The sequence below is a fragment of the Leptopilina boulardi genome, unplaced genomic scaffold (assembly GCF_019393585.1).
Source record: "Leptopilina boulardi isolate dan_hultmark-lab unplaced genomic scaffold, ZJU_Lbou_2.1 LbouV2_302, whole genome shotgun sequence".
In the NCBI taxonomy this organism is placed as follows: Eukaryota; Metazoa; Arthropoda; class Insecta; order Hymenoptera; family Figitidae; genus Leptopilina; species Leptopilina boulardi.
This window is the reverse complement of record NW_026137866.1, coordinates 2,500,510-2,512,992: the sequence shown is the minus strand read 5'-3', so window position 1 is coordinate 2,512,992 and position 12,483 is coordinate 2,500,510. Positions and strand designations below refer to the sequence as shown.

The following is a 12,483-nucleotide window of genomic DNA, read 5'->3' as shown; positions in this document are numbered from 1 at the left end:
GTTAAAATAATATTTAATTTAAAAAAAAGAAAAAAAAATTGTGTAAAAAAATTTTTTTTTTAATTTTACGAAACAATTTCAATGTTATATAATTTAAAAAAAATATTTTCGATAATATAAATAATAGAATATCTTTTCTAAACTTTAAATGGTTTTATCGTTATGGGATTTAAGAACGTAGAAGATTATCTCAGAGATATATAAGTCAAAATGAAAAATCGGACAATGCTTGAATAAGATTATTATAGAAACTGCGTTCAATGTCCGAATACATATAATAGGAACAGTCCATCAAGTCGTAGGTATTAACTATTTCTCTATTTTTTTTTCTCCCTTTCTATAAACAGGTATCCGATTCTTTTTTTAGAATATTTTCAAGGGATCTTTCTCTAAAATAAATATATATATATATATACTTTCTCTCATAAATTTGACCGGTTTTCTAAGATGAAGATTCTCTTCTTATTATACATAAAGTCAATGACCTGTTATTTAAATATTTTATAAAAAATTACATAACATTGAAATTATTTTTAAAAAAAATTATATTTGGTATTATTTTATCTTTGAACTTTATAATATTCAATAAAATATAAGAGAAAATCTAATATAATAATTTTTTTTAAATTTATCATTGATATAATAAAACATAAAAAGTGTACGAAGAAATAAATCTTATCATTTTTTTTTATATATTAGATAAATGAAAACAAAATAAAAAAATTTATACGTGATAAATTTCTTTTTAAAAATAGAAATAAATTAAAAAAAGACATTTTCCACTATATTTAACGATAAAACCTAATTAGTCATTGATTTTATTAAAGTAAATTTAGAAATTATAGAAGGGCAATTTGTTAGCTGTTCTTGATAATAATCTAGTTTTTTTTTTATTAATTATAACACGAAAGTAAATTAAATTCATTGATTTGACAAAAAAAAAAAATTGCAAATAAAAAGAAAAGAAAAAAAATTGTAACTATGTTTTTTGTTGAATTAACAAAAAAATATTTAACGCTATATTGACTTTGAGACCAGATATTTTTTTTTAATGTCATATGAAAATATTTTCTATTTATGTATAAAGAATACAAATCATTTAATTATCCGATGTTACAACTTGGGGGGCATATTAATCGAATGCTTGGAAATCTATTATCTAGAGTTGTTATAAAGACGTGATCTTCCTCATGTACGCCTCTTTTTTTTTTTTTTTTTATTGCGTCACTCGCAAAGGAAACTGAATGCTTCGCACCATTGAGTAAAATTTACGTCAGCCCATTCTATTTCAAAGCGCAAGAGACGGAGACCTCTTTGCATATTTGGGGAGAAGACAAAAAAAATCGCGAGAATAAGAAGACTATTTTAAAAGACAAAAAACGAAATCTAAATTTACAAGCTTCAAAAAGCAAGAAAACAATATAAAAAAATACCAATTTTCTTTCATCATTTTTAAATATTTTTTAATTAAAATTTAAAAAATATTTGTTTTTTTTGATAATTCTCTCTTTTGATCTATTTTAATTTCTTTTTTCCACGTCAAAATGTATTTTAAGGTAATTCTCACGCAAACGCGGTTTCGAGTTATAAATAACATCAAATTACGTAGACTCACCTTTTTAGCTGAAAGTGGTATGGTGGTTTCTCTGGTATAAATTGGCACGTCCATATCGCTAACGCTGCTGCTAATACTTGGTGCTCGAGATTCATTTCGACCTCCCAGAGGAACATTAAGATGAGTTGGTCTCAGGGGATGTGATTCTGCAATGAAACCCTCGCCGAAATCATCGTCATCTCGGTCCATCCTACAAATTAATTTTTAATTAGACAAAACAATTTTTCTAATTTTTTTATAAATTCAATTTAATTTGAAAAATTTGAAAAATTAAATTATAAAATCAATTTTAAAAAAATGCTATCTAGGGAAAATATATTTTTCTTTGAAAAACAAAACGCAATAAATTGAATTAAACATTATATTGAAAACAAAATTTTCCTTTTTCCTCATCTCTCAAACTTTGAAATATTTGGAATTTTCAATTATAGATTCGAATTTCAAATCAGTTGCATTAACTTATTCCAAACATATGCTACAGTTTGAACAAAATTTTCAAATATTCTACTTCAATAAAAAAAAGTATACTTTTAATAAAAAAAATGTCTACTTAAAAGAAAAGCAAGATTTTTTTATTAGAAAAAAAAATTTCTTTATAATTAAAAAAATAATTTTGTTAAAAAACATTTTTCGACAAAATTTTAAAGAATAATTTTTGAATAAAGCACTGAATGAACAATTGGTTTGAGTTTTAATTTGGCTGTTGGTTGATTCCGGAGAGGTCAATGGCAATCTATTTTTGTTTTTACACTTTATGTGTGCACATTATACCTGTGTGCATTGTCAATCGAGTCAATTAAATTCGTTTTCCGTTTTAATAAAATATGTAATAATTTTCTGATCTGAAAAAAAAAAAATGCGCACAATAATTATATATCATGAGAAAAAAAAATATTTTTTTTTTTCTTCTCGTCAGGTGTGTATTACTTATACAGGTAAAATTAGCCCGTGACAACTGCACGCTTTCTCTGTCAAATATTTGGCAGACGATCAAGGCTAGTAACCTGGTGACACTTTGCTTTTCCTCCATACTTTTCGATCGATCATTGAGAAACGGCCAATCTATGTCGAGCAAAATGAATTCAAAATCTATTTCGACAGAATAAAAATATTCGATAGTATGATTTTAAAACTGTTCCAATTTTTGTTTTTGATAATCAAATAGATATTTAAATTGAAATTATGAAAAACAGACAAAATTAATAAATCTATTATACTATTCATTAAAAATGTAATTAAGAGTTAAAGAAATCTAACGGTTTTCAGAAAATTTAGAAATAAAAAAAAAAAGACTATTTATGAACGAGTGATGATCCCATTGCACTTAAACGGAATTTTTTTTTCATTGACATTTTTCAACTCACGCGACTACAATAAATGCTCTCTATACATGCTCTAAATATGTACAATGAATAGTGGAAAATTTTCTTGAAAAATTAATGCAACAATGACGACACAATTGATCAATTAGCAATATTGTTCCTATCGAAAATTTTTTTTTTTTTTTTCGATTACAAAACAAGTTCAATTTACCATTAATTAACTTTCCGATAAATAATTTTTACTTTTTTTACTGATGTTTCTAAATTTTAATAAATTATTTTTAATTTACTATAAACAAAATATAACTTACTATAAATATTCTTTAATAAAATAAGAATTTAATTTTTGATAAATTTTCATTTTAACTTTGTTTGAAATTTCTTATTTGGTAATTAAAATTATTTTTTTTCGAAAAGAACAAATAATATGAATTCCAATGTCAACAAACATTTTTAGCACACGTGTTTTCTTGACACGTCTTGCGCGTACGAAATTTCAAACCACGTCTAACTGGAGCATCGGCATGAAATTTTGTTTATCAAAAAGTTGGCAAAGTTATACGCACACCGCCAATATTAAAACGTTAAAAGAGAAGAGAAAATTACATTGAATTTTGTGAATACGTCCAACGACCCAATGAATGTAACGAAAGTCAAAGGTTTTTTTGAATTTCAAATGAGAAAAATTATTCGCACGTGCTCGAAAAAAAATAAAACAAAAAAAAAATCTGCTAAAGAAATTTTTTTTTATAATTTTTAAGAATATTTTAAGTGACAAACGACGCCGCAAAAATTTTGGCAGGTGGTACGTTTACATATATGCAGATATTATTTGCGTTCTTGAAAAAGGGCTCTCAAATTTATAATTATCATAAAATTAGAGAATCTTCTAGAAGTTTTGTTAAGAAAAAATATTCTAAGTCAAAAAGTAAAGAATTAAAAAAAGAATTTTGTAATTACAAAATATTTTTATCGAAAGTAGTTTCAAATTTTCAAAACGTAAAAGCAAATTCAATTTAATTATTAAACTAAATTACGTAATTTCAACAATAATAGAGAAAGAATTATTTTTTTTTACCAGAAAAAAATCGTAAATTAAGAATCTGAACCTCAGCATCCGTTTGATTGAAACGAGAGAAAAATATGAAATAAAGTAATCTAAAATTTTTTAATATATGAAAAATCAAATCAGTGATTTGATAAGATGAAGTTTGCCGATTGCCGGATTACCTCGTGTGGGACGTCGTGACTGCGCTTAAATTATTCCAAGGGTAGGCTTTTTACCGAAAATATCACAGCTCTTAAATTCCAACGAGAACAAATATATAGAAGATGGTCCACGGCGTGAAAAAGAGGGGAGAAAAAAGCACACGAAAGCTCAGGAAGTTACAAAAAAAGAAAAGAAAAACGAGAAATTTAAGGCATCCACACTGACGGAATATGCTCTTGAGACTGAGCTAAAGGACGCACACTTCGTCGCGACGTCGCCGTCGGCAAGATGCAGACGTCGGTCTGTTGGATTTAATTTTAACATACGCGTCGCCATCGTCATCATAGGACGAGCCTCCGCTAGGCAAAAGTCACGGCTGCTGCTACTTGTTTCTCTTCTTCTCAGATGTAAAATTGATTCCTCATAATTCTCAATAATTGTTTCACGCAAACATCCTTTTTCGATGATGACGTCGATTTATTATTTCATTGTCATATATAGTGTATGATACTAACTGTAAAATGCGTTCTTGAGAAATTAGGTGCATGTTTTTTTTCTCTCATAATTGATTCATTCTCATGATTGATCTAGTAATGCTTCAAACTTGTTAAATCATTTCAATAAAAATTTAACAATTTAAAAAAAAACTGTTGATTTATAACATTTTGTAAAAATTAACAATTATTTATTAAATAAATATAAAAGAAAAAAAATAATATTACCATTTACTAGTTCATTCCTGTAATTTCCTTTTTTTTTCATAAAATCACTCTTGAATTCCAAATGAGTTTCTTTCCATTTATTTTAAGAATAAGCTGACTATTTTCTGTTTTTCTTACATTTTTTCCTGAAATTAAAAAGAAAATTCTTAGATTTCTAGGAGGAATATAAAATAGATTTTTAAAAAATTGTTTTTTCTTATATATACATATATTATTAACTGGATTTAAATGGAAGATTATCATTAATTTAGTGAACTAGATTTCAAATGATTATAAAATCTTTCATTTCGAGATTTAATTTATGACGCAGCATTTAAATTATTTGCACCACATTTTCCAACATTTAACAAGAGGCGCCGGGTGTTGCAAAATATACAATAACAATAGGATTTAAATTTCTTTTTATTGACGTCAATAATGTTTTATTTTTTACTATTTGAACTTCACAATAAAATTATTATTTTTTCTCGAGCACAAAGAATGTTTGTTATTAAAGTTTACTATAAAATTATTTAAAACAAAATTTTCGTGACCTTTACAAACTATTTCAATATTCAATTTATCGATGTAATTGTAAATAAACATGTATATAGCAACTTAAACATAACCTCTTTTTATAATCGAAATAAAAACTTAATTTCTAATAAACAAAGTTCCAGAATATTAATACGTTAAAAATTGCACAATATTTAACATTCTGTAAATAAATACAAGTATAAATAGTGAAAAATATGAAAAAAACAAAAAAATTGCCCGGCTGAAAAGTACAAAAGTAAACCAATATTAAATATCAAAAAATCTTACCATTTTTACAAATTTTTGTAACAGCAACAAAATAAATTGATTCCGGCGATATTGCCATGTTTTTTTTTTATTATTAATCTTCCAAAGAATTATCAATTTTTGCTTTAAACATGAAAATTTTGTTATTCACCTTTTACAAACCGTTAAAATGGCGGTTAAACAAAAAATCAGGTGACCAGATAATGCAGCGCCATCTGTTAATTCTGTGCCATCTAGCGGTAATTTTTGAAACCTTGTAAGCAGAACGCCATGACGGCAAATGTCTATTCGCACTTGACGTTTAATCAGAACATGACATTTTGTGAATTTAATTCTAACAAATGGCAGATTCTTTTTTCGGATTTAATACAACACACGGGGTTAGTAAACATTCCTTATTATTTTCCATAAACATTCATTTCTCTCCGTTATTTAGTGAAAGAGTTTTCATAACTTAAGCTGAACGTTTTTTTTGCGTCGGAAACATTCAGTTCTTATTCTTAAAATATTTTATTTATTGACCCAGCAATTTTCATTCTATAATGTTTATTATATTTATAAATTGTTCCTTCCTTTAATGAAAATGAATTAACGATATACACTTAAATGCTATTCATTAAATATCATATGTAATTTTCATTATAAAAAAAAAAAAAAAATTTTCATATGCTAATTGTTCTCCGGGATATATATATATATATATTTTATCATCAATATATATTAGACATAACCTGTCTTCTTGGAATGCCCCACAATATCCCCCCGCCCTACAAAAGGTCAATAACATGTATTCGTTTTGTTGAACAAAAATATAATTTTATTATCATTCTTCAATCTGGGCTTAAATTACTTCCTTGAATGACAATCTAATCTGTTTTCAATTTCGCTGGGGTATTCATTTTTTTTCTTTTAGTTATTCAAAGATGTTTTTGCTTGAGTTTTGATGTTGTGTACTGTATTTTGAATGTTTTTTTTTTTTTTTTCATTACAGGATGGACTTTACGGCCCCTTAGATGATGAAGAGTTTGGTGAAGAAGAAAAATACGATGCACTTAATGATGAAACATTCGGTTCTGAGGCACCAGTTGGCGATTGGGAACAAGATCATGAGAAATTAGCACAAATCACCGAATCCTCGCGACCAAGTCATCAAAATTCTTTGGTTAAAACATCTAATTCTTATCATAAAGTAAGTAATTTCTATTTTATTTTGCAAAAAAAGAAACAAAATAAAAAGCATTAAAATGATTGTAATTTTTTTTTTTTTGAAGAATGATGCAGAAGTTGATATTGAGAACAGCCTGTCCCATTTGGTGTTGGATGAGAAGGAGGGCATTATACCGCGACCGGGAGTTTGGGATAGTCCAGCAAATCTTCCTTTACCAAAACCAAAACCACCATTGCCAACTGCTTTGAAAAAAGTTTGCACAGTTGAGGAATTGGAACGTGGTCTTATTGGCAATAGACCTCCGCCTGGAATTAATAAACTACCTCAAGCTCCAACGCAACAAGGTGGATTTTTCGATTCAATGCCAATTAATGAACAACTTCAATTAAATGGCATGCCACCACGATTTCCGCCAGGTCTACCATTACCTCCACCGCCACCGGTTATGCTTCCTCCAAATCTTAGACTGCCACATCCACAATTTATGCCAAATCACAAAATGCCCAGTAAGTTATTACAATATTTTCTCAATAATTTAAAATCTTTATTTCAAAAAAATTTCTCTATCAGATCAAGGAGGCAATATGTTAAGATTTCTCGTACCTCCACATTTAATAATACCACCTGGAGGTCAAAGGCATCCAATGCCTGGAAATTTTCCCATGGGCAATTTTCCCGTAAGTTAAAATATAATTTATTTTTGATTTTTCATTGAAAATTTATTTTAAAAATATATATATATAAATTTTATTTTATAGCCAGCGCCTAATCCAAATGTGGGATCATTGCAGTTTATGCGACCGGATCATCCAATGATGCCATTCGTCAATAATCAGACAAATCAACAATTTAAACATCCATTGCATTCGGCTAATCAGCGAAATCAAAATAGGCCGTTTCATAATAATGAACAACAGAATCATCAACCTTTCTTTAAAAATAATCAACTTCCGTATCACAATCACAATCACAATCATAATCATAATCACAATCACAATCAAAATCACAATAATCAACGTTTCCATCATTCACATCATCACGCACAAGGTTTAAATGGATTAAATGTACCAAGGGATTATGATGAATATGCCGGTCTTATGAGTACACGTGAAAAACAATGGTTAAATAATATTCAACTTTTACAACTTAATACTAATCAGCCTTATGTCGATGATTATTATTACACTGTTTTTTGTGATCGGCAAAATAAAAAGAATGAGGATAATAATATTGACAGGAAACATCGTAACGGACATCATAAAGATTCCAGGTATTTATTTAATATTATACAATTATTATTTAGTTTTTGTAATTTTTAAAAAATCTATTTTTTATTATATATTTATAATTATTATATTTATAATTATTTTATTTAAACAAGGGATAGAGAGCAAACACAGCACACTTTTGTAAAAGTTGTTTATACACCGATGCAATTTGAAAATTCATTGGGAAAACTTCAATGTGGAAGTGTAACGGCACCGCGAAAAATTATTGACATGGATATTGTTCCAAATAGTGATCCACAACAGGCATTGCCACCTCATCAGAAAGATACTAAAAAAACACGTCAACTACTTCTTGAAATAGAGAGGGTAAATTCTTTTTTTTTCTTTTATTTCTTTTTTTGTGTAAAAAATTTTATTAAATAAAAATTTATAATTTAGCTGTACATTTTGCTGTTGAACCTCGAAGATGCGAATAATCCGTTAGCATTACTCGCTGAGAAACAACAACAAGAATTACAAGAGAATGAGGGAGAGCCAAAAGTTGTGAAAAAATCGGTGCCAGAATTAATAACAATGATTTTATCATCTCTTTTGCAATTATTAAAGGATGATAAATTAGCTGGAATGTTAAGTATAAGAAAAGGCAAGGTATGTATTTTTCAAATGATATTTCGTTATGCAATTTGTAAACTTCGTTTTTTTTCAAATTTTCAGACATTGTTGCTGAGATTTTTGCCATTTCTTAATGTGACTGAATATAAAAATCAATTAGCTGAAATATGGACTGGTTTATTGCGTGGTTTGGTAATTATTGGTCGTCGAGATTCAAGTTTATTGATAAACTTTTATCCGGAATTTCGAAAATGGATTCAAGCTATCAAGAATTTTTCAATTCTCTCACAATTAGCCAAGGCATTTATGGAATCGGCGAATCAACCGACAAAAACAAACAGTTTAGCATTCGCTCTAACAAATAAGGTATGTATAAATTAAATTCTTTAATTTATTTTTAAATTATTTCTTTTTTCATAATAATTCATTTTTGAATAACATTTCAATTGAAAAGAATGACCTAATTTTCCAGTTTGGCATTTCGATATTCGTTTTGCTATTGGAACAGGCAGAAGTTACTTTTCCAAATGACGATCGTTATGTTGAAGAATGGTCGAATTTCATTGACACTGTTATGAAATTAATTGGTGCTACCACTTGTAATGTTGCACCGTACGTTCCAATAATTGCCTGTACATTATATCAGCATCTTAATCGTTTTCGAAAATTAGACACTGAAAAATTCAGTTCACTGGAACGTTTATTGACTCGTATCGATATTTCACCATAATGACGCATGCTTATTATTAATATTAAGTATATAACAAATTTTTTTAATAGAGTCTAGACAAAAAAAAAATGACTTTATAGAATTTTCAAGTGCCCTTGATATCTTGGACGCGTAAAATTGTAACATAAAAAAAGAAAGAGCACGAAAGTCAGATATCAAAGTTTTGCACGGTTGTTAAAAAAAAAAAAAATGAAAAAAAAGAAAAAAAAATTCTAAAAATAAAAAAAAAAGAAAATGGTTCTCTCGTTGCAACTAAAGCAAAGAAAGTTTTTTTGTTCTAATTTCTAAAGAGGCTGTGCTTGTTTTTTTTTTTTTTATATTTTCTTTTCGTCAACCAAGTTTTACAATTTTTATCGATGAGGAAATATAATACAATTTTTTTTACATTATATTAATGATAATGACAAGGGTCAATCTATTTGAAATATATGTACATAAGTAAAACTGTAAATAAAGAAATGTATGATTGATTCATTTATAAGAATCAAAACTTGGTTAAAAGATTCTCAAAGAAGACAATTGCAAAAAAAAAAAGAAGAATATTTTTAATTGAAATTGAATACCTAAGTATTTCTTATTGAATTCTTATATTAATTATGAAATTTATATAAACTTTGCTGTAATTGCAACGAAATTCTTAGATTTTTTTTGCGGACATTGCTCTATTAAGATATAACTAGAGTAATTTCGATATAATATCGAACGTGACTCAATAATAATTATTTTTATTGTAATAAGAATTTTCCGTATCTTTTTGCAATAACAATTCTTGTGTTTTTTGTCCCCCCCCCCCAATTGCCCGGAAACTTAATGCGCTAAAATGGCCTTTAATTAAGATTGATAGAATAATTAATTTTTCACACACTTTTTTCCATTAACTTTATTACTTGTATGTACGTGTAGCTTGTACATAGTTACCATTGTGCGAATGGATAATTATATTTGTAATTTGCCAAGTTTTTCGTAATATGAGAAACTACTCTAAAAGACTTAACTAAAAAGAAAAAAAAAATTTAGATTATTTAATCATAATTTTTTTTTTTTTTTTTTTTTTAAATAAACTTTAGACCGCGAAAATAAATTTAAATTTTCAATGTTTTATTTGTGTAATTTAGATTTTTCATAATTTTTATTATTAAAAAAAAAAAATAATTTAGATATTCTTTCATTATTTTTATTCTATACATAAGTTTTTTTTTAATATACCTAACGGATCTGAAAATGAGATCGGACTCTGTAAATTGTAAGAAGACATTTTTTTTCTATTTTCATTTCGAGTTTTTTTTTTTTTATTTTTTGTTTAATATTATGATTTTTGCATTGTAATAGATTTTTTTCATTAGTTTAATATTTTCTTTTTTATTTCAATTTTCGAAAAGAGAGGAGAAAAAAAGCAAAAGTGAAGACCTGTAAACTGTTATTTCTTTTATCAATTGTAACGATTCTTTATACAATATGCGAATGTAAACATAATTATACGATAAATAATTTCGAAAAGAAGACATTATATATATATATATATACATCAATTGTAAAAACTATTTCATTTCTTTCATGTTGCAAGTTGAGAGAAAAAAAAAAAGAATGGCTCCAAATGGTTACGATATATTCTTCTTACCAATGTAACCGGACCTTACAATCAATATTCGTCAAGGCTTATTTATTATAGAAGAAAGCCTTTAAATATTGTCAGTAGAATATTTTTTCATTTTTAATAATAAATAATAATATTAATAATAATTATAATATATATATGTATAAATTATGTATTATGTTAGTCTTTTATCGACAACTTGCACCAAGTGATGAAATAGTTTAAACTTGAATGACGATAATTTTTTTTTGTCCGGTTTGTTTTAAAAAATATATTATTTTGTCAGAATAATTTATATACAAATAAGATTGTGCACGCCTTGACTCGACCTATTTATCAAATATGTTTCAAAAAATAAAAATAGGCAGCTAGGCAAATTTCTTTGAGATTAATGAATTTTTGCGATTTCCGTGAAAAAAAAACAATAAACCGTCGACTCAGTTTTTATTGCAAATAATTTGTATATCATAAGAAAGATGAAAAAAAACGCACAGTGTCAAAAATCAGAAATTGATTTCAACTGTGCTCAATTCATTTATATTTTAAAAAACTTTAATTTCATTATAAAAACAATTTCTCAGAGGAATTATAAATATATATTATATATAAATATATACTTTGGCATGTGTTTGAGATTTATTGTTCAATATTTTTGAACATCAGATTTGTTTTTAGAAAAAATGTTATATTAATCGATCAGTATCTGTGTGTGAGCGACAATTGATTTAAAAAGAAAAAAAAAAGATGATAATAAATATGTACGGAATTTATGCTTTTTTGTGAAGAAGAAAAAAGCATTGTGAAAATTTCACTGTATACTTAAAAAAAAAAAATAATAATAATAAGACCGTGCAGCGTCATTGTCTTTACGAGTTGTCGAAAATTGTTAAATTGAAAAATGTTGCGTTTACATTTAGAGATATATTTTTGTAGTTGTACAAGTTTTTTCTTTGCATCAAACTATAACGGACATATACAGTACAGTTATAAAAAAAAAACTTTAATAATTAATATTCTACTTTATATATATAAAACTTTCATTACTACGTTGTATTTTCAACATTTATTGGATATTATATTTAGAGATAGAGAAAAAAAAGAAGAAATGGGGATGAGATAATTGAAAAGATTTTATGCTATAATATTGTACATTAATGATGCTGCCGAAAAGAAATAAGTATAGATATTCTCAGTGTACAGAAGTCACCTAATTTCAAATCAAAGTCGAAAATAAATGTTTTGCATCCAATTATAAAAATCTTTTTCTTTTTTTCAATATACCTATTTTATAAGTGAAATCCAATTTTTCATTTAAATGATAAATATTTTCATCAACAATTAATTATTTATTAATTATTAATATTTAATAATTAATTAATTAATATTTTTATCATTCATCGCAATAATTTCAAAATTTAATTTTGATTTAAAAAACAGCGCCATTTCAACAATGCATTTTGATTGGCTGAGAATATTAGTCCGGAAACTTGAACTCTCG

General features: G+C 26.4%; 2 protein-coding genes across 3 annotated transcripts in view; one reads left to right on the top strand and one right to left on the bottom strand.

Moving 5' to 3' along the window:
* LOC127282690 (solute carrier family 2, facilitated glucose transporter member 1-like) overlaps window positions 1-5,821 on the bottom strand; it is a 30,606-nt gene extending 24,785 nt beyond the window's left edge. Inside the window, exons 1-3 of one of the 2 annotated variants that reach the window (XM_051307114.1) lie at window positions 5,674-5,821; window positions 4,870-4,994; window positions 1,616-1,805 (exon numbers count right to left, since the gene is read on the bottom strand). In XM_051307114.1, the coding sequence (XP_051163071.1) occupies window positions 1,616-1,804 (189 nt within the window). In that variant the 5' untranslated portion in view covers window position 1,805; window positions 4,870-4,994; window positions 5,674-5,821. Of the gene's footprint in view, window positions 1-1,615; window positions 1,806-4,167; window positions 4,457-4,869; window positions 4,995-5,673 lie in introns of those variants that run through there. The other variant, XM_051307113.1, reaches the window with a different exon arrangement.
* A 73-nt stretch (window positions 5,822-5,894) lies between these two features.
* Window positions 5,895-12,243, top strand: LOC127282686 (protein PAT1 homolog 1). The gene is made up of 9 exons (XM_051307108.1): window positions 5,895-6,032; window positions 6,644-6,841; window positions 6,924-7,326; window positions 7,391-7,497; window positions 7,579-8,090; window positions 8,202-8,415; window positions 8,488-8,697; window positions 8,764-9,027; window positions 9,134-12,243. The coding sequence occupies exons 1-9, from the start codon at window positions 5,994-5,996 to the stop codon at window positions 9,389-9,391; spliced, it is 2,205 nt and encodes a 734-aa protein (XP_051163065.1). The 5' UTR covers window positions 5,895-5,993; the 3' UTR covers window positions 9,392-12,243.
* The last annotated feature ends 240 nt before the right edge of the window (window positions 12,244-12,483 follow it).

Excerpts from the sequence above, each read along its gene's own strand:
- LOC127282686 (XM_051307108.1), top strand. The coding sequence starts at position 5,994 with ATGGCAGATTCTTTTTTCGGATTTAATACAACACACGGG. Across the intron at positions 6,842-6,923 it reads CATCTAATTCTTATCATAAA|AATGATGCAGAAGTTGATAT; the intron begins GTAAGTAATTTC and ends TTTTTTTTGAAG. Across the intron at positions 8,091-8,201 it reads GGACATCATAAAGATTCCAG|GGATAGAGAGCAAACACAGC; the intron begins GTATTTATTTAA and ends TATTTAAACAAG.